At 50.0% G+C, this 21,427-nt stretch overlaps 1 protein-coding gene across 1 annotated transcript in view; it reads left to right on the plus strand.

Annotated features, from left to right (window-relative positions):
• The window catches only part of WWC1 (WW and C2 domain containing 1), a 122,364-nt gene that overhangs the window by 47,367 nt on the left and 53,570 nt on the right, over positions 1–21,427 (plus strand). The window contains exons 2-3 of the mRNA XM_037040924.1: positions 14,566–14,675; positions 19,339–19,542. Of these exons, the coding sequence (XP_036896819.1) occupies positions 14,566–14,675; positions 19,339–19,542 (314 nt within the window). The remainder of the gene's footprint in view (positions 1–14,565; positions 14,676–19,338; positions 19,543–21,427) is intronic.

Consider the following 21,427-nt stretch of genomic DNA (forward strand, 5'->3'; position numbering starts at 1 on the left):
ATAGTCAGGGGCAAAAATAGCGCCCTCATTCTTAAAGTTTAAAGGTAGTATAGGGGAGAGTTTTCAGTTCTACCGTAATCCCCACAGGGATTCTTAAAATCCCCTCTTCCGGCCACCCAGTTGTGTAGAGTCCACTGCCTCCATTCACTCTCTCAATGCAGTCATTAAGACCTGGAGTCGCCCTGGCTGGTGTAGCGCAGTGGATTGAGCGTGGGCCTGCGAACCACACGATCGCGGTTCGATTCCCAGTCAGAGCACATGCCTGGGTTGTGGGCCAGTTCCCAGCAGGGAACTCGCGAGAGGCAACCAAACACTGATATTTCTCTCCTTCTCTTCCCCTCTAAATATTAAAAAAAAAAAAAAAAAAAGACCTGGAGTCAAATCCTCTGCTATTTAAGGTTCCCTGTGGCCTTGGTCAACTACACATTGCTCTAGCTAAGGCTCCATGTACCTGTTTACACCATGTGGCTGCAATGGGAACCGCTTACCTGGACGGCTGCGAGAACCTGATGACATGTCATACGTGTGAAGTGCAGAGCGTATGTTAGCATTCTTATTCTCTAAAGGTTTTCGACCCTGAGCCTTACAAAGGAGCAGACAGGTCACTTCTCAGATGCTGGGTTTCCATGACAGAATGCCCCGTGGAGTGCCACACCTGGAAGGACTGGTCGAGATGGAGTTCACGGGGTCACGGAGGCCCACAGAGGATGAAAGGCCACCTGGTTGGATGTAAGATATGCCAGCACAGCCCCGCTCCTGTGGGCCGGCAGCAGGAAGGGCTGGGTGCACCCTTGGGTGCCCAGACCTTGGGTGGTATCAATGTGAAGATGCTCCAGATCCCACCCATTGCCTGTGGAGCCCCTAGGCCAACCACAGAGCAGCTAGGAAGGTTGGGGATTGTTGGGAACACCTCATACATACAGGGTGGGGCAAATGTAGGTTTACATTGGTCCTATGGAAAATAATACAATAATTAATAAACAGTGATATAAGAATAAACTCTGCTTCACATGCTCACAACTGTAAATTTGCTTTTCCACCCTGTGTATTTTTTTGTGTGCTGAGCAGGTGATTGTTTGTCACCCCTCATTCCCTGCCCTTTACCTCTCCACCCCCAGCCCACCAACACATGCCTGCGTCCTCTTGAGCCAATTGGAAATTCATGCTTTCTCCCCTGGCACCAGAGCCAAAGGCGTCTGCCAACCTGCAGGTTTCTTTTCCGTGGGGCTCACCATCTGGAGTGGCCACCTGGCCTCCTGGTGTGTGCATTTGTGTGTGGCGGGGTGGGTGTGCTTGTGCTCGGGCACCCGTGTCCCAGGGCCAGGGTATTGTGTCCCCTCCGTGCTTGAATGGCTGCCTGAACAAGAGCAAGAGAACAGAGGACAATGGCCAGAAGTCATCCCGGTGGTATGAATGAATAATTCATATTGTAGCTGCCCGCTTTCCAGGGCTTCCCAAAATAGCTGTCGTAATTGCTTATTTGTTTCGCTGCTGACTTTAATTCAGAGGCCTTCGGCTCAGAGCACCATGGTGCTTAACATTGACTTGCAGGTAGGGCTTCCCTTCAGGGGACAAGTCTGTTTTCTTCTTTTAAGAGAAACAATGGGGGGGGGGAATAAACCCTTAAAGAACGTGGTACTTTTCAGAGGTAAAAAACTCCCGTGAGGAGCTCCCTGGTGATTGGTTTCTGGAGGCTTTTGTGGTCTTGGACAATAAAGAAATAGCAGTTAGGTGGACAGACGAGGAGAGTGCCCGGGCTCCATCAGTCTGCCCGTGGTGAGGCCGTTGGCAAATGCTTGGCCGTCTGCTACTTCGAGGTCCTCATACACAGCCAGGAGCTGCTGACTCGTGCTTTCCTAGACATGCCAGCAGCAGCGTCAAGCAAAGGTATCAGGAGGGCCCTGCCTGCTCAGGAGAGTGGCCTGGGGGACTGCTTGGCCCACCCCTGCGGTTCTACAGGTGGGCAGTACCATGTTCTCCCTGCCCTCTGGCAGGGGGCCTCCCTCACGAAATGCATACCTCAGCTTCAGAAGGGCTTCTTTCAGCGGTCCCAGTGGAAGGACCTGGAAGCGGGGGTGGTCTCGAGTCAGGCATTTGGAGCCCCTTAGGCAAGCATACAGGGCCAGCAAGAGGTAGCAAGGCGTTGAGTTTGGAGGGCCTGGGCAGATAGAAGTTATGAGGGTTACAGGGTGAGAGGGCAGGTGTCATCTGAAGACACAGAGGACCCTCAAGACCCTTGGTGGCTTTAGAGATGGGGCCAGTGGGCCTTGTGGTCTCGTTCTGCACCTGCAGCAGAACCAGGGTACCTGTGGGCAGGTGCAGGCCACACCCCACTGCCCCCACCCCAGCCCTGCTTAATTAGCTTTCTGTTCACAAGTAGATGCAAAGGAAGACACCAGTGCTCACTGAAGACCCACTCTGGGCAGACTGGTTGAGAACCTGGGTTCTCAGATCAGATCCAGATGCTGGCTCTGGTTCGTGGTCCAGACACTGCCAGACAGGAGCTCAGCAAACACTGGGGCAGGGCTGCCTGCAGGGCTGTGTCCAGGGAGAGGCTGGGTGGCCCTGACCAGGCCCTGTAGGGGCAGAGTTGGGGGACAGGAGTCAGAAAACTTTGGTGGAGAAGGAGGAAGACTTCTGGCACACAAGGTTGGATACCATTTGTCAAAGTGCCTGCGGTCAGGAGGTAGGGGATGCTGTCTACTGATGGGTCCCAAGGGTGGTGCCTGGTCAGCAGCATCAGCAGGCCTGGGAGCTTGTTGGAGATGCAATTGCTCAGCCCAGCCCAGATCCAAAACCTGGGGGTGGGTTGCAGCCATCTGTGGGTTTCCAAGCCCTTAGGGGATGCTGATGCAGCTCAGGGTTGAACCATTGCTGTGTACAAGAAAGAGACCTTAGGAGGGGTGTTCAGAGAATGGGTGAGTATGGGCAAGAGGAGGGGGGTTATCAGAAAACCTGGGTGCCCAGGAGGACCCACTCCTCTATACCATGTGACCTGAGATAATTCCTAGGGACACCATCCTGGAAACTCAGTACTGAAAGGTCCTTAGCAATCACTGTGTCATTGCTCATGGTGGGGATGAGGAAACCATGGCCTGGGGTGGAGAAAGAGCTTGCCCACAGCCACTCCGTGGCAAAGCTGAGAACTGAAGCCAGTGGGACTTACCTCTCCAATGGCTGTGTCAGCCCTCTTCTGTGCTGCACCCCGGTTTCTGCAGGAGCTAAAATAGTACGTATAAGGTTATTTTAAACAAGTAAATAGATTTCATTGAACATGCAGTTTTCCTTTATTTTTCTTCATAACTTTATCAAAGAATTAATTATGGAAACTCACTAAAGTGCATGTCTTTAAAGAGCGAAATTTGCTGTTTTGACATACTCGTACATACATACATGCATCTGTGAGCCCGTCATCATAGTTAATATAACAGACATTCCCATCTCCCTCCCACAAAAAACTCTTTCTGCCCCTTGGTCATCCCTCTGTCCCAATAGGTTAGTTTGTATTGTCTAGAATTTTATGAAAGTGACATCATACTGTATAATCTTGTTTATCCCTGACTTCTCATAGCCAGTGGAATGTTTATGAGACTCATCTCTGTTGTTTCATGTGCTAATAGTTTGTTCCTTTTTAAAATACTGAGTCATACCTTATTGTATGGATGCGTGGTCATGTGCCATATAATGTCTTGGTCAATGATGGACCACCTGTATGAGGAGGGTCCCATGAGATCATAACGGAGCTGAAAACCTCCTGTCGCCCAGGGACGTCATAGCCATCTTACTATTTCAGCACAACGCATTGCCCGCCTGTTTGTGATGATGCTGGCGTAAACAAACCACTGCAAGTTGTGTGAAAGTGTAGCACTTCCAGTCCTATACAGAGTAGAAGAATACTTGGTCATGATGATAAAAGGCAATGTTACTGGCTTAATGTATTTACTATTTATCATGATTTTAGAGTGTACTCTTTCTACTTAAAAACAACAGGTTTGCTGTAAGACATGCCGTGTTACACCAGCAGCAGCCTCACACACCTTGTGTTTCCCAGGTCTCTGGATGGCATTGGCTTTTCATGTGCTTTACTTTCAGTCTCCTATTGTTTTGTTGTGTGGTACGAGTTTGTAGCCTCAGAGCAGTGAGCATGCAGCCTAGGTGTGTAGCAGGGCTAGATCGTCCAGGTTTGTGTGAGTGAACTTCATTATGTCACACAACACCGAAATCGCCTACCGACGCATTTCTTAGCATGTTTCCCTGTTGTTAAGCGGCACATGACTCTACCGCATTGGCCTGTCTGTTCCACTAGTAATGGACGTTTGGTTTATGTCCAGCTCGGGGTTGTTACAATCAACATAACATTTTTTAAAAAGATTTTATTGATTTAGTTTTAGACAGAAGGGAAAGGTGGGAGAAAGAGAGGGAGAGAAATATCAGTGCATGACTGCCTCTCGAACGCCCCCTACTGGGGACCCAGCCTGCAACCCAGGCATGTGTCCTTACTGGAATTGAACCAGCAACCCTTTGGTTCCCAGGCTGGTGCCCAATCCACTGAGCTACACCAGCCAGGGCTGAACATAGCGTTGCTTTTAAGAAGCACCGTTATTTTATGTGCTGCTAAAAAAGGAAAAAGTGCTACCAACTAAATTAGGACCCAGTGTGTTTAACTAGAATGTTTATTTCTTACTCATTGAAATAAATCTTTCAAACTTAGATTTTTTTATCCACATATTGCTTTTACACATACCAAAAAAAAAAAGAAGGATAGAAAGAAAAAAGCCCAAAGAAATACACAGATAAAACAGAGCTCTATTGTGACCAAAAATTCTTCCTAGTCCGAATCTAATTCTTTGGAGTCACAAGTTGTCTGCGCTTTTGATATTGTCCCCGGTGCCCTCACGAGTGTCGGTGATTCTGCCTCCTTACCAGAGGAATTCAAAGCTTGGGTGTGGGGCCCTGAAGCCAGAGCGGCAATTATGGAGAATTAGCCTACTTTGCCTCCTGCTTCCGGAATGTGGCTAAACGTGTCTGCTCACCTCCTCCGCCCTTCCCCACAACCATTTGGTTCCTAGGGGTTAAAAGTGCTCCACTGTGGTCTCTGTGATTTTATCCCAGGGACACCTTTGATGTCTCAGTGGACACAGGCAGCCCACAGCATTGTAAGGTGTCAACAGCGGAATGTCTGAGGTGGCACATTTCAGAGATGTTCAGATGCATTTACAAAGGGGCAGCTTCTAACTGTTGAGAGAGAGTCTGCATGAGGGGCCCGGGAATAGTGCCAGGTGCTTGGTTGGTAAACACTCGGTGGAATTTAGCCTGCATTATTTGTTGTTATTACTGTTACTACTGAGCATCAGTTTCCTTGTTAGTTAGGTGAGGGCGGTAATATCTGGAAAGGACTTCTTTGACATAGAGCAGATGGTCCGATGCCTGGTACTTAATTGGCCTTCAGTGAAAGATGTTTTAATGACTGTTTCGTTGCAACCTCACAATGCCCCTTTGGGATGGGCGGGGCAGAGAGTAGACTTCTGAAGTCTACTCTCAGCAAGTCTGAGAGGAGACTTGCTGGCACTGCAGAGGGGGCCTTAGAGATGTTATATGCAGCTCCCTCAATTTGTAGATGGGAATTCCAGAGTGGGTGTGTGCCTTGCTCAAGGGCACGGCTGAGGTGGGGGGGCACTGTCAGGATTTAGACCCCCTCCCAGTGCTCCGTCTTAATGGAGCCTTGGTGAGGCATGAGCCTGGAGAGACAATTTCATTGCTAGAAGGACCAGCTCCTTGGGCTGCGTGGCTGGGGCAAGGGTTGGAGCTGAAGAAGCAGAGCAATGGCCAGATTCCAGGAAGGGCTGGGCTTCAACGTTTGCTCCTAGTGCTGGATGCTCCCGGACAGCCCAGCTCCTGGGAAGGCATGGGACTAGGAGGGGTAAAGCTGGAGGGTGGAGTGCCCTCAGGGCCCTAAATCCAGAAAGGAGGTGCTCTGTCCGCCTGCCCAGGGTGTGTGCCAAGTGCTGTGTTGAGACATTCCCACGTGCCAATTTACTTAATCAGTGTGAGATCCCTGTGAGGAAGATTGGTTTTCGTGACAGCTTTAGACCAGGTGGGGAAACTGAGGCTTAGAGCTGGGGAAGGACTATGCTAGGATTGCCCAGCTAAGAAGGATGAGAACTGGGAGGCCTGTTTGGGTCTTTTGGCCCTTTCGGTTGGGCATACGACTTCTGTCGCCTAACTCCCACTGCCAGAACGAGGATGAAGCTGGAGTGGAGCTGGGTGAGGGGCAAACCCATGTACGCCAGGCACTCTGTTCTACCTTTGGGCTTGCAGGAAATTACCCTCCAGTGAGCAAAGTGAAGAGTCTGTCTCCAGTCGTTTCTCTCCACGAATGGGAGCGTCAGAGTCTCTTGCAGCGTCAGAGTCTCTTGCAGCTTCTTCTCACCCAGTGATAATTGTCCTTCCATTCTTATGGGTTATAACTGCAACTCAGAAAATACAAGCAGTGACTGTGTCTTGGAGGCTGTTCAGATCACTGCTGCAGTTTGAATGGCTCCTCACTGAGCACGGGACTGACTTGATCTCTTGGTGCCAGGAGTGTGATTTAGGCCTGGGATTGGTCCCCAGGTGTTAGTCTCAGCCCTGCCACTGTCCTTGGGGGCCTCTAGACAAGTTTTCATCCCGTCTCAGTTTTCTCAGCAACGGAACGAAGGAATTAGATTCTAGATATGCCTTTCAGTTTGACCATTCCTAATACCCCTGCGTCAGGGGCCTCGTTTGGATGGCAGTGAAGAGAATAGTAATGAATTGGCTCACATTTATGGCTTCACACTAGGTACCAAAGGGTGGTTTCGGGAATTATTTAGTCTTCAGGGGACACTGTGAGGTAGGCCTGTATGGTGCCTACCTGGAAGGGTCGTCGTGAGGGCCAGGCGAGGTAACTTCTTCAGAGTTCTTGGAAGAGTTGCTGGCGCATAGTGAGTGCTCGATAAATGTACTGTTATTTTTTGCTTGTTTTGCAAATGTGAAAGCCAAGCCACAGAGAGTTTAAGTGTCTTATCTGAGGTCCCTCAGCTCACAGGTGGCGGAGCCTGGATTCAAACCCAGGGAGTCTGGCTCCAGAGCTCAGTGCTGCCTCTTGATAAGACAAGAGGCAGGGGTAACACATCGGAGAGCAGTGGGGACTGTCTGCACCTAGAGACAACCTGTTTGTAAAACTTGGCACTGTAGTAGACAGACATACCTACAGGCCGAATTTCTACCCTAATCTGTCATCTGGTTCACAGAGGTGTAACCGTAAATCCCAGCTGAGTGAGCTACAGAGAAGAACAGTATCTCAGATTCCCCATGGTGACAGTGAGCTGGAGGAAGAGAGATATGAGGATGAAAGCAGAGGAAGGGGACGGGGACAGGCCCAGGGCTCAGGTGTGTGGTCCCAAGAACTCGGCAGGGGCAGGTGAAGACGAGGTTAGCCCCTGGGGACGTGAGCTGGTTCTCTGGCGCCCAGTTTGAAGGAGAGAAGGAGTGAGGGAGAGCAACCCGGAACCTTCCTTCCAGCTCTCTCCCTCCTCTTCCTTTCCCCGTAAAAGAATTCCAGCAATGGGAGTGACTAGACCAGGGAAGTTTCTGGATAAACCAGCCCAGCCAAAGTGACAAAGCAAGGGGATCTGGAGGTCAAACAACCAGAATGTTGAAACAGGTGTTTTGAGAGTGGAGGGAGGGAGAGGAGAACTTTCCAGAGGGAAAAGCTTGGACATTCCTGGTGTACACTTCTCTTCCAGAAAGCAAGTTATGAGAGCTAAGTCCACTCCAGTGGCCATTGCCTAACGTCTCTGCTTTAATTTCCAGAAAGAGAGAGTGTACGCAGACCCAGCTTCTCGGGGAAAGGAGGCTGTGGGGAGCAGTGCAAGGGTCATGGCTCTGTGCCCGGACAATTACATTGCTTCGGTTTGCCCACCCTAAAAATAGGGGTATAAAACCTAGCTCGTAATGACAGCCAGTGTTGGCTGAACCCTGGAGGCCTTGGGTTCAGCTCTGCTCCTTTTAACCAGGTCCAGCTCAGAGCAGAGGAAGCATCTTGCAAATAAGGAAGCAGAGTCAGACAGGTCAGACCTCAGGCCCAAGGGGATGGAGTGAGTGAGTGACGGAGTCAGCATGGGGACCCAGGTGGCTGACTTAGAGCCTCTGAGGTTCCACCACCATTGGTATCTCTGGGGCCCAAGAATGAAGGTCATGGTGATGATGATGGTGATAGCTAACTTATCAACCCTTTGAGATGAAAGGTGACCCGATTCTCACGGCGCACAGCCTCTCAACAGGTCACGTTATTAACAGCCCATGCCAGGCCCTGCGCTCAGCACTTTATGTGGGTTATCTCGTATAATCCCCACAACACCCTCATGAGACTGGGACTTCTCAGTTTCACAGAGACGGAAACTCCTAACCAGGTTACATAACACGCCCACAGTTGTGCAAGGGGTGGATCATGGGTTTCAGTCCAGTTTCATTGATCTCAGGGCCTTATGGGTAGCACCTACCCTGTCTCCCTATTAACTGTGACATCGGCCAGCTGTTCCCTTCCTTTTCCAGCCTCCCCCTACTGGACCCTGTTGCTTCTGTCTCTCTCTCCTCTCAATTTCTCAGCCTTTTTGTTGTCTCTACAGTTGACCCAGCACCCTGTTAGCTGTCTTTGCATCCTCTAGTTTTCTGTAGCTCACAGTCTCAGGTAGTGTCACTGACCCATATATACTGTCACTGAAGGTCATGGGCACATGTCAGCGCCTGCTTTCAGGGGATGAACCTTGGCTCCATGGCCGGAGCCTCCACTCCTGAAGGCAGAAACAAGGCTCCTTCAGACATCTGAACCCTCATCGTGCCTGGCATGGGGCTCAGCGAAAATATGGTAAATTCTTGTTGCTTGGAGGATGAATTGAAATGAGGGAGAAAAGAGAGGAGAGGGTGAGGTGCCTTTTGCAGCTGGCACAGGAGTGGTGCTTGAGGTCCTTCCGAGAGATTCCAGGATCCTAAAAGCCCAACGTCTGCCCCCTCTGCCCCTGCCCCACCCCTCATAACAAGAGATAGGCCTCCTGTTCTTCTCCGGTGTCCTGCCCCCAAAGCCTCCCTGCCCGGCCGTTCCCCTTTTTCAAAGATCGCCTTCTCCCAGAGGCTTCCTTCCCAGGACCTCCCACCCCGTGGCGCCCACTTGATCCTGTCATGTTTTTCTGATACTGTGTTTTCCTGAATTACGGAAGTCGTCAAACTGACCACTTCANATGAGGGAGAAAAGAGAGGAGAGGGTGAGGTGCCTTTTGCAGCTGGCACAGGAGTGGTGCTTGAGGTCCTTCCGAGAGATTCCAGGATCCTAAAAGCCCAACGTCTGCCCCCTCTGCCCCTGCCCCCTCTGCCCCTGCCCCACCCCTCATAACAAGAGATAGGCCTCCTGTTCTTCTCCGGTGTCCTGCCCCCAAAGCCTCCCTGCCGGCCGTTCCCCTTTTTCAAAGATCACCTTCTCCCAGAGGCTTCCTTCCCAGGACCTCCCACCCCGTGGCGCCCACTCGATCCTGTCATGTTTTTCTGATACTGTGTTTTCCTGAATTACGGAAGTCGTCGAACTGACCACTTCAGTTCTTGTCCTGGCTGGGGTGTGTCCCCGATGGACCGTGTATGCATAGGGCCCTGTCTTTTCCACTCTGCACCTGGCATTTATCCATGAAGTTCACCTGTGTTTCCAATGCTCAGCCCTCCTAGCGAACTTGAGATGGTTATCATCATCATCCTCAGATTTGTTAACATGAAGGAAGGTGTGTGAACAGAGCTGAATTGAAGGAGAGTTTCCCACATGGCACTTTCTTCCTGTCCACCAGCCCTCAAGGTGCGAGATGTGAAGGGCCCGCTCAGAAACAGGGCTGCGCAGCCGCCGGAGACATGGGATCCGGGTGGTGAAATCTGAGCTATGGGAACTATGTGAGCGAAACACCCCTGGGCGGGAAGAACCAGCCTGTCCTTTGTGCAGCGACTGGGAGGGGAGGTTCGGCTGAAAGTTTGGACAGTTCTTGGCACGGAGTCTGGAGAGCCCTTTAGAAAGTTGTCCCTCCCAGCTGGCCCAGGGGAGAGAGCCGTTTGGGGGCCAGCATCCTGCTGGACACGATAAAGAGGTTACTGTGGGAAGTGTTAGGATTGCTTGGGAAGCACCAAGGACATGAAAGATACGTTACGCGTTCCTCAGGCCCCAGAGAATCGCCGCCCAGTGTTCGACTTGGCAAAAGCCTTTCCGCTCCTTCTCTGAGCTGCCTCCTTAGAAAAGACACACTGTCTGAATCCCAAATGCCTGCCGGCCGTGCCAGTGTGCTCCCGGACTCTCCCACAGCCCGTAGGAAAGGAACGTGGAGTCGGGAGGCGGAACAGGTGTGCCCCAGTGCCGCATGCCGGTAATCCGGCAGAACCTACCTGTATCCAAGGCGACACATCCGGTCCCTTCTTCCAGGAGGCCTGTTGTGAAACATTCTGGAATGTTTGTGTTCCTTCAGAGATTTGTAATTAAGAAGAGGCAGAACCAGTTCTTGCTTGGTGCCCTTTCTACCCTCCTTCCCTCCCTCTCGCCCTTCCAGCATTTGGGTCATTTCACGTTGGGGTTTTCAGCAACCCGGGGCATGGAAGCTGGAACCTGGGACTGGACTGGGCTAAATGGGGTGAATAGCTTCATCGGAGGGGGGGCTGGGTGTCCCAGGCAAGCCCCCAAGTCCTGGCCACATCCGAAAGCCGGCATCTCTTCCCAGCTCACATTCTTGGCACTGGCCCTGGGGGAAACATTGCAGGACCAGAGAAGTACCCACAGTTTCCCAGGGGGGGACTGGTTCAAACAGTTCGTCTCTGTCAGGAAGAGGAGTGTGTGCGCGTGTGTCTGTGTGTGTGTTTAAATCCTGGTGCAGCTAAAAACACTTTTGTTCATCCTGACTCTCCGAACGGCACATCTCTGCACACTGAGTAGTTTATCTCCCTCCGGGCATTTGTCCCAGAGAGGTTCCTGCTGTTCGGATTTCTTGTGAGTCGCATAGTCTTCCGATCGAGGCTCTTCTCTTTCCCATGGGCGAGCTCTGGGCGTGAGAGTGTCAGCCCTCTGGCTTCGCCCCCCCCGCCCTTGCTCTGAAGGGAACCCCGAATGTCTGACCAAGCCTTCCTTTCTCCTCCTGCTTTCTAACTTGGGGTCCTCTCTGTTCACTTTCTTTATCCCTAGTAGGCACAGTGTCTGCCTGCCTCTGCTGCAAGCTGGAACCAGTACCCCTAACCCCCCCAACCTCGGCCTCACATTGGTCCCATGACTAATGCTTGTAGGTAGCATTGTTTCACTACGGAAGACTGGAACAATCTGAGGAGTTCATGTTTTTCTGGAAAAGTGATGCCTTTTTGGTGTTTCAGTGCTGCCTGCCCCCCGCCCCCCATCCTCATGTCACACACAGAGAGCTCCATGAGTCACCTGTGTTGATGACTTGGATGACTGAGACGTTTAGTTGCCTTTTCACTAAGCAGCGGTGGGTTAGCCATGTGCACTGCATGTCTTTGTACAGAGGCAGCGGGAGGGGCAAGTGTGCTAGAGCTCCCCAGTTCGTGCCTGCTTCAGACCTCCCGGTGGTCCATCTGCATCACTGCTACAGCACACTCTGCATTCCAGATCTTTCTGAGACTCACAGGGTCTCGTTAATTTTTCTTAGCAAAACTCAGGCTCGGGAGTCAGGCAGTGGGGCCTCAGGTCAAACCGCTGGGGTGGACCAGCTCTGGGTTGCTGCGCCTGTTTTCTCGTTTGTAAAACAGAGCAAGGAGGCCTACGAGATGGATGTGACTTGGTATCTGTGCCTCGATTTAGCCATTGTTAAGTATTTTAATTACAATCAATATGTGAACATTACAGAAAGATTAGCCAAAAAAAAAAAAAAAAGGAAAAGAAAAATTTAAATTACACTAAAATCCCTGCACTGCGATAATCTTTTTAAGTGTCTATCTTTCCGATTTTTCTTCTGCTCACACACACGCACACGCACACACACTTTTAGGCAAAATATCATACATAACAGTATCCTGTAGATCTTCGCTTTGAACAATATTTTCTTTCTCATAGTAAATTGAGAGCACCCTTCCATGTTAGCGAAAATACAGAACACTTTGTCCCGTGTAATGCAGGGTGCGTTGTTATTCTTCGTTCCTACACATCCAGGGTTGCATCTGCATTCCACAGATACTTAGCACTGACTATGAGGGGACATAGGGTCCTCTCGCTCAGATGCACCACTGATGAAGCCATTTCATTAATCCCGAAGGAGGACTCTTAAAAGTGGTCCCTGTACCCAGATTCGGGGGGGGGGGGGCTGTTGGAACGGGATGTATCTAGGTTTTCTGGTTTGCAAACTGCGTGTGTAATGAGACTTCTGTGTCCACAGCCAAGCTGGCTGAGTGCAGGGCGAGCAGTGAGCCAGAAGGAGAGGTCTGAGTGTGGTCAGCTCGAGCATCTCTGTGCACCTCACCACCTATCTGTCCTCAGGGGAGAGGCACTCGCCATGGAGAGGGGTGTATGCCTGTGTGTGAGTGTCCTCAGAGGCCCTTTCAAAGCCTCTTGGGTGAAATGATGTCGGTGAGCTCTGGTTCCTGGTCACTGGACTTCATTCTCCATAAGCAGACGGAACACGCACTTGGAGATGTCCACGTGGGGAGGTGCAGCTGGAAGTGGCCCTTTGTTGAAATCTGGGCAGAGTGTCAGGTGGAGGAGGAGTGGGCTGTAGACAGCTTTGCAGAAACTTGATCCAGACTGGCCCAGGTGTCCCTGAGCGAGGAGCATTCTTAGACCAGGAAAGGCCCCGTCACCTGCGTGTCTTCTCCATGTTTTCTTTCTTTTACTCCAAGGCAGTAACTTGTGATTTCTCCTGGGACTCAGGAGATGCATTGAAGATGTCAACTTTTAAGAGAACCTTTTAGCTCACTGCAGGGGCTCCGGTGACACATAGTCTTGCTTGAAATTCCACTTTTGTCTTTGACATTGAGAATATTATTTAGTTTTCCTTACCCTCAATTTCCTTTTTGGGGGAAGTGGATATAATAACTGTTGTTTTTTGAACACTCATTTGCACCAGGATCTGAGCTAAATGTTCTTATAAACTTGACCTTATTTAAGCTGACAGGCAACCTGGTGAGTTGTTATTATCCCCACTTTACAGATAAAAACACTGAGGCCTAGAGAGGTTAAGTTGCTATACTCACACAACTAATGGAACGAATGCACATCGAACCCTTACTTAGTAGTGATTATTGGTCTGTTGCATATCACATCGACCTCTGACCTCATCCTCATCGTCTCCTATAATATAGCAGTAAATTACTAACTAGCAAACGTTGGAGCTAGCCGTTCATTCAGTCAGTAGGTATTTTCACGGCTTCCAGGCCCTGGGTATGCGGTGCCCGTCATCACTCCAGGCCTCTCCACCTGAGGCTTTTTTGGTCTTTCTTTCTCCCCCAGGTATTTTGTTTTAAGTTTGACTTGGCGTGGATTTAAGAAGGAAGGAGATCACACAGGGTGAGAGAGAGGCTGGGTCCCCCGAGGCTTGCAGGGAAGCTCATCCCAGCCATCTTTCTTCCTGTCCTGTTGAACCTCCCCGTTTGCCAGTCTGTAGAATGATTGACAAAGCGGAGTGTCTGGGAATCTGGAACTGAGAGTGGGTCGGGAGCAGACGGGGGAGGGAGAAGAGTATGTATTTTAGGCAGAAGCAGCAATGGGGAGAAACCAAGGGGCTGCCTGGAGGGGCCTCTTGGGCTGACTTATGTATCCATTAGATGTCTGGCACTCTGGCTAAAGTACTCAACCAGCAATCGGTGGTGTCTTCCCGGCTTGACAAGCCTGTGTTCATTTAGTTGGGTGATCTGTTTGTCTGACTTAACCATAAGATTGGGTGATTTCTGCCACTTCACTGCCCACAGAATGGAGACTTAGAAAGGGGGTTCTTGCTAAAAGATCAGTTTGGTCTGGGTTGTCTAGGGAAGGGCAGCAGTGGGCACAGGCATCTGGGAACCAGCTCAGGAGGCAAATAAGTACCGCTCTTGGCCAAACTCACAGGGCTGCAGCATCTGCTCTGCTAGAGGCTGTGCTGAGCCAGCTTTCTGGTGGGAGGTTGGGCAGGGAGCGGCCACGACAACATGCAGTGGAGCCAGGAGAAAGACTCAGGGTGGGTGGGCCAGAGAGTTACGGGCGGAGAATCCAGGGAGGGCTAGAGTCCAAGTCCAGAAGCAAGCCTTGACCTTCAAGCCCTTTCCTGCAAACCCCCTCCGTTAGCGATGCAGGAACAGAACAGGCCCAGAGAAGGAAGATGACCTGCTCAGTTTTCTCCCTAGTTAGTGACATTGTTGGGGCTGGAACACAGATTCCCTGCCTCCTTCTGTGTGTTCACCTTCCCGGGACAGCAGGGGCAGATCTGGTGTCTGTACGAAGTTTTTGGATCCGTTGGGCCAGCCCTGAGGAGCAAGGAGGCCAAGAGCCGCAGCCAGTTGCAGGGGTGTGGGGACTGCTAGCTGACGGAGTCTGTTTCTCCTCTTCCCTTCCAGGTACACCAAACCGCTTACCTTTGCCGACTGCATCAGTGATGAGCTGCCCCTAGGATGGGAGGAGGCGTACGACCCACAGGTTGGAGATTACTTCATTGACCACAATACCCGTAAGTTCCTGGCTGCGCCCCCTTCCCCTCTGCTTGTTCTACCTCCACGCTCGACCCCAAGTTGGGAAGAGGCTCTCGAAGCCAGATTGTATTTTGTTTGGTAGAGTTAGATAGAGACGTCAGTGTAGATAGAGACAGAGCATATATGCTCATGTAAAGTAACAGTTTAAAAGGATTTCGAATAGAATCTGAAATTCCTCCCTCTTACGACCCATTGTCCCAGTTTCACAGAGGCAACCGCTGCTAACAATTTCATGTTACCCTTCCAGGAGTTTCCCAATCATGCGTTCACGTGTGTATATATGTATATTCTTTTTTGCCTGTATCAGTGTATGTGTCTTTAGCTCTTCTTCCCCCCATAAAAGGTAAAGTGTCATTGTCATTGCCAGATCATTTTGGAGCCGCCAAAGCCCCAGCGAGTCCCCCGCAGCATGCACACATACGTGTCCAGAGTGGATTGGTGTGAGCGTGTGCATCTCGAGCGCATCTCACGAGTCAGCCCATCCTCGCTTGGTGTCAGTGATCCAAGTCTCCTGGTCCAGAGCGAAGACTCCTAGTGCCTGTCTCTGGGACTGGGATGGAGGACTAGCTCGAGAAAGGGACAAGCATGTTGCCTGACAGGCGGAGGAACCCAGCTTGTGGTCCCCCAGCCAGGGAGAATTCAGCGTCCTTGGGCCTCATCCATTGTGCACCTGTTTGGCGGAGACGATTTCTGTCCTTTGAAATTTGCCGCCCCATTTGTTCATGTGAGGAGAGAGGATTGAGTTGGTGGATTTCCTTGATCCTTCCAGGGAAAAGGAGAATGCAGTGGGGTGGGACATGCTTGCCAAAGCCTGAAGCTGAGAATAAGGCATCAAATCCTAGCCCACTTACTGAGCATGCACTCTCTGCCATGTGCTGGGCTCAGCACTAGCCAGGCATCATCTCATTTAATCCTCCCAACTACCGTGTGGCCTGTTAGGATGGTTATCCTCATCTTACAAATGGGACGTATAGGTAGTATTTGACCACTTGACACTCAAGAGCTAAAACATGGCAGGGCTGGGATTTGAACCCGTACCGGGGAGCAGAGGTGTGCTTCTCCATCCACTTCCTCCTCTGGGTTTTAGGAGCATCTGGCCATTCCTTTGTTATGCCCCTCATCACTCTGTAGTATAACCATTTACCTGTTGTTGCAAGTTCTTCTAGAGCAGATTGTGTCTAATGCATCTGTCTGTTTCCAGGCCTTTGCCTGATAAGGCCACATAGTAGGTGTGCACTTGGCCTTCGCTAAATAGAAAAGGGCTTACATGCACAAATGCGTGGCTAAATGGATGAATGAGCGGACCGTTGCTGGCACCAAAGCGTAGAAGAGTTTCTGAGAGACGGCTAATGATATTAATTGCATTGTTGGGGGTAGCCGAGCTTTTTATTAGCACTCGTGATTGCGTACTGGATAATGAGAAGTAAATATGCCTAATTGGATGTGTATGGGGAATGAGGTTAACGCCGGGAGGGCGGTGTGATGTGCTGGGGTAAACACGGATGTACTGGAACCTTAATCAGTCCTTTCCTGTTCCTAATTGCTGAGGGCATCCCCCTCATTAAAATTCAATGGCGTGAGTGGGACTCTAAGGTGCTCCTGGGAGATAGTGGAGAATCGGAAGGAAGGAAGGAAGGAAGGAGTAGCAGGCAGTGGCGGAGTTTGTTCTTGAGGGAATGATGGCCGAAATGAAGTGGGTATGTGGAGGCATGGGAGTCTGTGGGGCCCAGAATAGGGAGAATTCTGTCTGGGGGTTTTACCAGCTGTCAGGGTACTGGTTTCCTTTGGTGTAAAGGTGCTCCCTTTGGCTGGAAGGGCACCACCTCTGCAGGTGGGGCCAGTGACATAAAGGTGGCGTGGACATGACATCATCGAGGCCCAGGCATTCAGAGCTGTGGACTGGGACCAGTCTTCAGTGTGTATGTTGTCGGTTGACTGAAGTCACTCTCTTAGGAGTTATAGACCCAATAGAATTGAACTCCAGATTAAACTTGCCATCCAGCACGCATTCATCCACATGCATTTGTCCAGCACGCATTTGTGCAGCACGCATTTGCCCACCATGCATTCGTCCAGCACACATTCATGCAGCACGCATTTGTTTACCACCCATAACATTCTAGGCACTGTGCCGGGAGCTTGGGATACATGAGAGTAAATGGCAATGATCCTTATCCATATACAGCTTTCACTGTGGCCACAGAGAAAATAAGCACAATAAATAAGCAGATTATGTAGTATATTAGACAACTACCAGTATTATGGGGGAAAAGAGAAACTAGTGTGCGGAGCTACTGTGTGCCGGGTGTGTTTTGAGGGCGGCGAGGCAAGGACAGAGGAAGGATTTGTTGCAAAAATGGGATGCGAGCTAAGATGTGGAGATGAAGGAGCATTTCAAGTAGAGAGAGGGGATAGAGCAAAAACTAAGGTGTGACCACGTTTAGCTCGCTCGGGGGATGACAAGGAGGCAGGCGTGCAGACATAAGAATAAATGAGGAAAAAGGAGAAAGGCATCAGACCACAGATCAATGGGGCAGAGGTCCGTCCGCCTCACTCTCCTGGCTTTTACTCCGTGGGAGATGGGAGCCATTGGAAACTTTTAAGCAGTTGAGTGGCATGTCCTGTTTATGTCTCAAAAGGGTCATTCTGGTCGCTCTGCTACCAATAGACCTTAGTGGGTAAGGATGGAAGCAGGGGCACTTGTGAGAGACAGTTGCACTACTAGTCCAGGTGACAGAGGACAGTGTCCCCGACCAGAGCCATAGCGGTGGATGGAGGTGGTGAGAAGTGACCAGATGCTGCATATATTTTTAAGGGAGCGCCAACAGGATTTTCTGAAAGATTGCATCTGGGATATGAAAAAAAGAATAGATGATTCTCGTTGGATTTGAACAACTGGCCAGTGGAACTGCCATCAATGGAATGAAGAAAATGACAGGAGAAGTGGGTTTAGGAAGGAGAAATAGGAGTTCTTTTGGGCTAAAGGTGGTGCTGGCCAGCTTGACGTAGGAATCCAGAGTTTGGAAAGATACCTGGGCTGAAGACAGGTGTGTGGGAGTTGTCAGCATTTTCCTGTCTATAGTATTTAAAGACAGGAAGCTGGACGAGGTTTCCAGAGAGGTAAATGAAGACAGAGGAAGACCAAGGGGTGAGCTGTGGGGTCCTCAGACAGTGAGAGGGTGCGGAGAAGAGGAAGGCAGGGATGATGCTGAGGATGGATCAGAAAGCTGGAGGGACAGCCCAAAGGTCTTGGCAGCCTTGTGATGGAAGCATATCAAGGGGCGATGCTGTCAGATGCTTCCGACAGGTCAGGTGCAAAGAGGACTTAGACTCGATTTAGCAACCCAGGTGACACTGGCGACCGTGACTGTGGAGCACAGCAGTGGACACAAACGGGGGGCGAAAGTCTGATTAGAGCGAGTCTGAAAGCAAGTGGAGGAGAGGAACTGGAGGCAGTGGACGTAAATGACTCTTTCCAAATTATAACCAGTGTTCATTATTCCATGTCAGTCCTCCCGCTGTTTACGTTCATCATGATTAGGTGGTTTTAATTGGTGATTAAATTGTGTTCTGGGAAACAATGCACGTATAATGAGACCACTTTTACCATAGGCTTAATGATATAAATGAGGGCAGTTCCTGTGGCATCTCTTCAAAGTTGGAAGGAAATGACATTGAATCTTGGAGCTGCTCTCAGTGCTGAGACAGGAATGAGGCTTTTTGTGTGTGTTTTTGCTGTTTGAAGCTCCTTGGCTGATTCTACTCTGTTGTTGGGACTCAGAATTCCTGGATGAAGCACCATGTTTTTTTATTTCTTTTTTTTTAAGCAATTTAGTTGAGAATCTGGGGAAAAGACACTCTCATAGCTGTTTGTGAGAATAAAAATTGGTACGTCCCTTGAGAAGGTGATTGGGTACTATCTCTATTAAAATTTAAAATGTGTTTACCCTCTGAGCCGCTAGTTTCTCTTTTAAGAAATCTCTCGTACACAATTAATCACCAAGATCATAGAAGCATGTTTTTAAGACTCCTCACTGCAGAGGTGAGAGTTTTGTTGCTACCACAATCCTCACAGTTGATTGTGGTAGCAACAGAATTGAAAACAGTCCCAACATTTTCCAACAGTGGTTTGGGGAACCACTAATACCCTACTGTAAATAAACGTAATACCATTCCATGGACTACTATGCTATCGGTTAAATGACTGGGGTGAGTAAAAAAATTAAGACAATAATACAACTGAAAAAATATTAAAAATTGAGGTTAATCTTTATGCACCTACTAGGAAGAATGAATAGTGTATGTGACATGGAGCCGTGTTGCATTAAGAATAAGTTTGTATGTTTGTATGTACAGAGGTGTGTATATGAACAGATTTGCAGATCATCAGAACCTCTTAGTGTGTGAATTCCTAACAGCAGGTTGACTCTGGGTTTGGAAATTGATTGTGGTTCATTTTGGGATTGTTTGCTTAATCAAGGCGAAGCGTCTCTGTCGTTTAAAAGGTGAGTGTAACCATTCACGTTTATTGGGGTTTTCCATTCATTGTGCCTTTTTGTTTTCTGGTAGTGGATTCCACAGGCCACCACCCCAACAGATACTTGCAAGGTACTGACGTAGAGTCTCTGGGGTCTGTTCCAGAAACCACTCAGATTGAGGACCCCCGGGTACAATGGCGGCGGGAGCAGGAGCACATGCTGAAGGACTACCTGGTGGTGGCCCAGGAGGCCCTGAGTGCGCAGAAGGAGATCTACCAGGTGAAGCAGCAGCGCCTGGAGCTTGCACAGCAGGAGTACCAGCAGCTGCATGCCGTCTGGGAGCACAAGCTGGGCTCCCAGGTCAGCTGTGAGTACCTCCCACCATCAGGGCCCACCCCACTCACCACCACGGGAATGGCTGTCCTGAATCCCGCCCGGATTGCTTTCCTGTGCTTCTGCAGTCTGCCCACTTTCCTCCTGCTCCTCCACTCCCTGCGCAAACCGTCTCTTCCTGCTCCTACTTGTGCCTGCAGTGATTCATTTGCCGTTTTCCTTTTATGTCCTTTCATTCATTTGTCATCGTCTCAGCGTGCCAATTGGGTCGCATTATCTCCTTGTTTAAAACACTTCAGTGGCTGGGGAAGTGGGGTGTGGAGAGTTAGTGTTTAATGGGTATGGAGCTGCAGATTAGGACAATGAAAAAGCTCTGGAGGTGGATGGTGGTGATGTTTGCAGAATACAAATGTGCACTTACAGATGGCTGAAGTGGTAAATTTTATGTTGCATATATTTTACCACAATTTTAAAAAGCCTTCAGTGGTTTCCCAGAGCTCTTTTCTTGGCCTATGTGGTCCCATGTGATCAGGCCCCTCTGACCACGCCCACCGTGTCTCATGCTGTCAGTCAGCTCCAAATGCACCAATGCCCCCCTCTTCAGCGAAGGCCTGCCCACCCTCTGCTCCTGTCACCTCCCCTGTGCCTTTTCCCCTTGGACTTGCCGTTCACCTCCTTGGAGGGCTTTTCCATGGATCCTTTTGCACAACTGGCTCCTTCTCATCCTTCCAGTCTGATCCTGCAGGCCATTTTTTCTGAGAGGCTCTCATGGGACGACTCCATCAGCACATGCCCGCCCCTAAGTCAGCCTCCCTAAGGGCTCCCTGTTTATTTCCTTTATCACATACATCGCAATATATCTGCGTGTTTCTCTGTTGGTATTGCCTTGTTTTTCTGCCAGGGTTTTTCAACCTCGATGCCACCAACATTTTGAGCCAGATGGATTGTTTTTTAACTGTGCTGGTATTTGTTTGTTTGTTTTTAATTTAGTCTCCATTGAATTTTTTTCCCGTTATCATTTAGTCCCCTTACGCCCCCCCCCACTCCTCGAGCCAGATTAATCTTTATGGGGGGGGGTGTCCTGTGCATCGTGGAATCTTCAGCCAGATCTCTGGGCTCCACCCACTAGGTGCCAGTAGGGACCCCCACCCCAAGCTGTGACGACCAAAAATGTCTCCACACGGAGCCAAACGTGTCTTCCAAGGCAAAAGTCCTCAGCTGAAAACCCGTGGTCTAAGTAAACCAGTTCTCTTAGTGTCGCAATAAATATTCTCTTGGGCAGGAAATGCTTTATGTGATATTTTGAGAGTACGGACTCGGGAGCTGGACCACCAGGATCCAAATCCAGGGCGTGCAGCTTACCAGCTGGGGGACCTCACCCAGGTTATGCGTCCCTTTTCTGCCTCAAGGTCTTCGTCTGAAAGTGGACACAATAGGAGTATCACCCTCACTGGGGTGCTATGGGACTTAAAGTAGTTAACAAATGTAAAGTGCTCAGAACGGCACTTGTCATATTCTTAAGCTCCCAAATAATTGCAGTTATTATTTGATATTATTAATTCATTGGCACTGAAATGGCAAAGATTTTTAACAGATCCTCAGAACCAAGAAGAATAAATCCATGGTCACTGGTAGGAGTTACGTGGTGCGGTCATTTAACTTCCCGGTGCTCCCCAGAGCACCCTCAGGCTCAAAGGCAGTTATTTTGAATGTTATAGAGCTTCCATTTGGGGACCAGGACCCCAGTTAAAGAGACAGGGCCCAGGCCTGCTCATGCCTTTCTTTAGGCTTTACAAGCCAGGTTTCCCTTCTGAGTTGAGCTCTTCGGCACGTCGATAGACTGGTGAGGCGGCATACCTGGCTTCTAACTCAGATGGCCTGCCAGGGCTTGTGAGAGTTGTGCCACCTGGCCCGGGCTC

The sequence above is a fragment of the Sturnira hondurensis genome, unplaced genomic scaffold (assembly GCF_014824575.4).
Source record: "Sturnira hondurensis isolate 20B ecotype Veracruz unplaced genomic scaffold, ASM1482457v3 Scaffold0000022, whole genome shotgun sequence".
NCBI lineage: Eukaryota > Metazoa > Chordata > Mammalia > Chiroptera > Phyllostomidae > Sturnira > Sturnira hondurensis.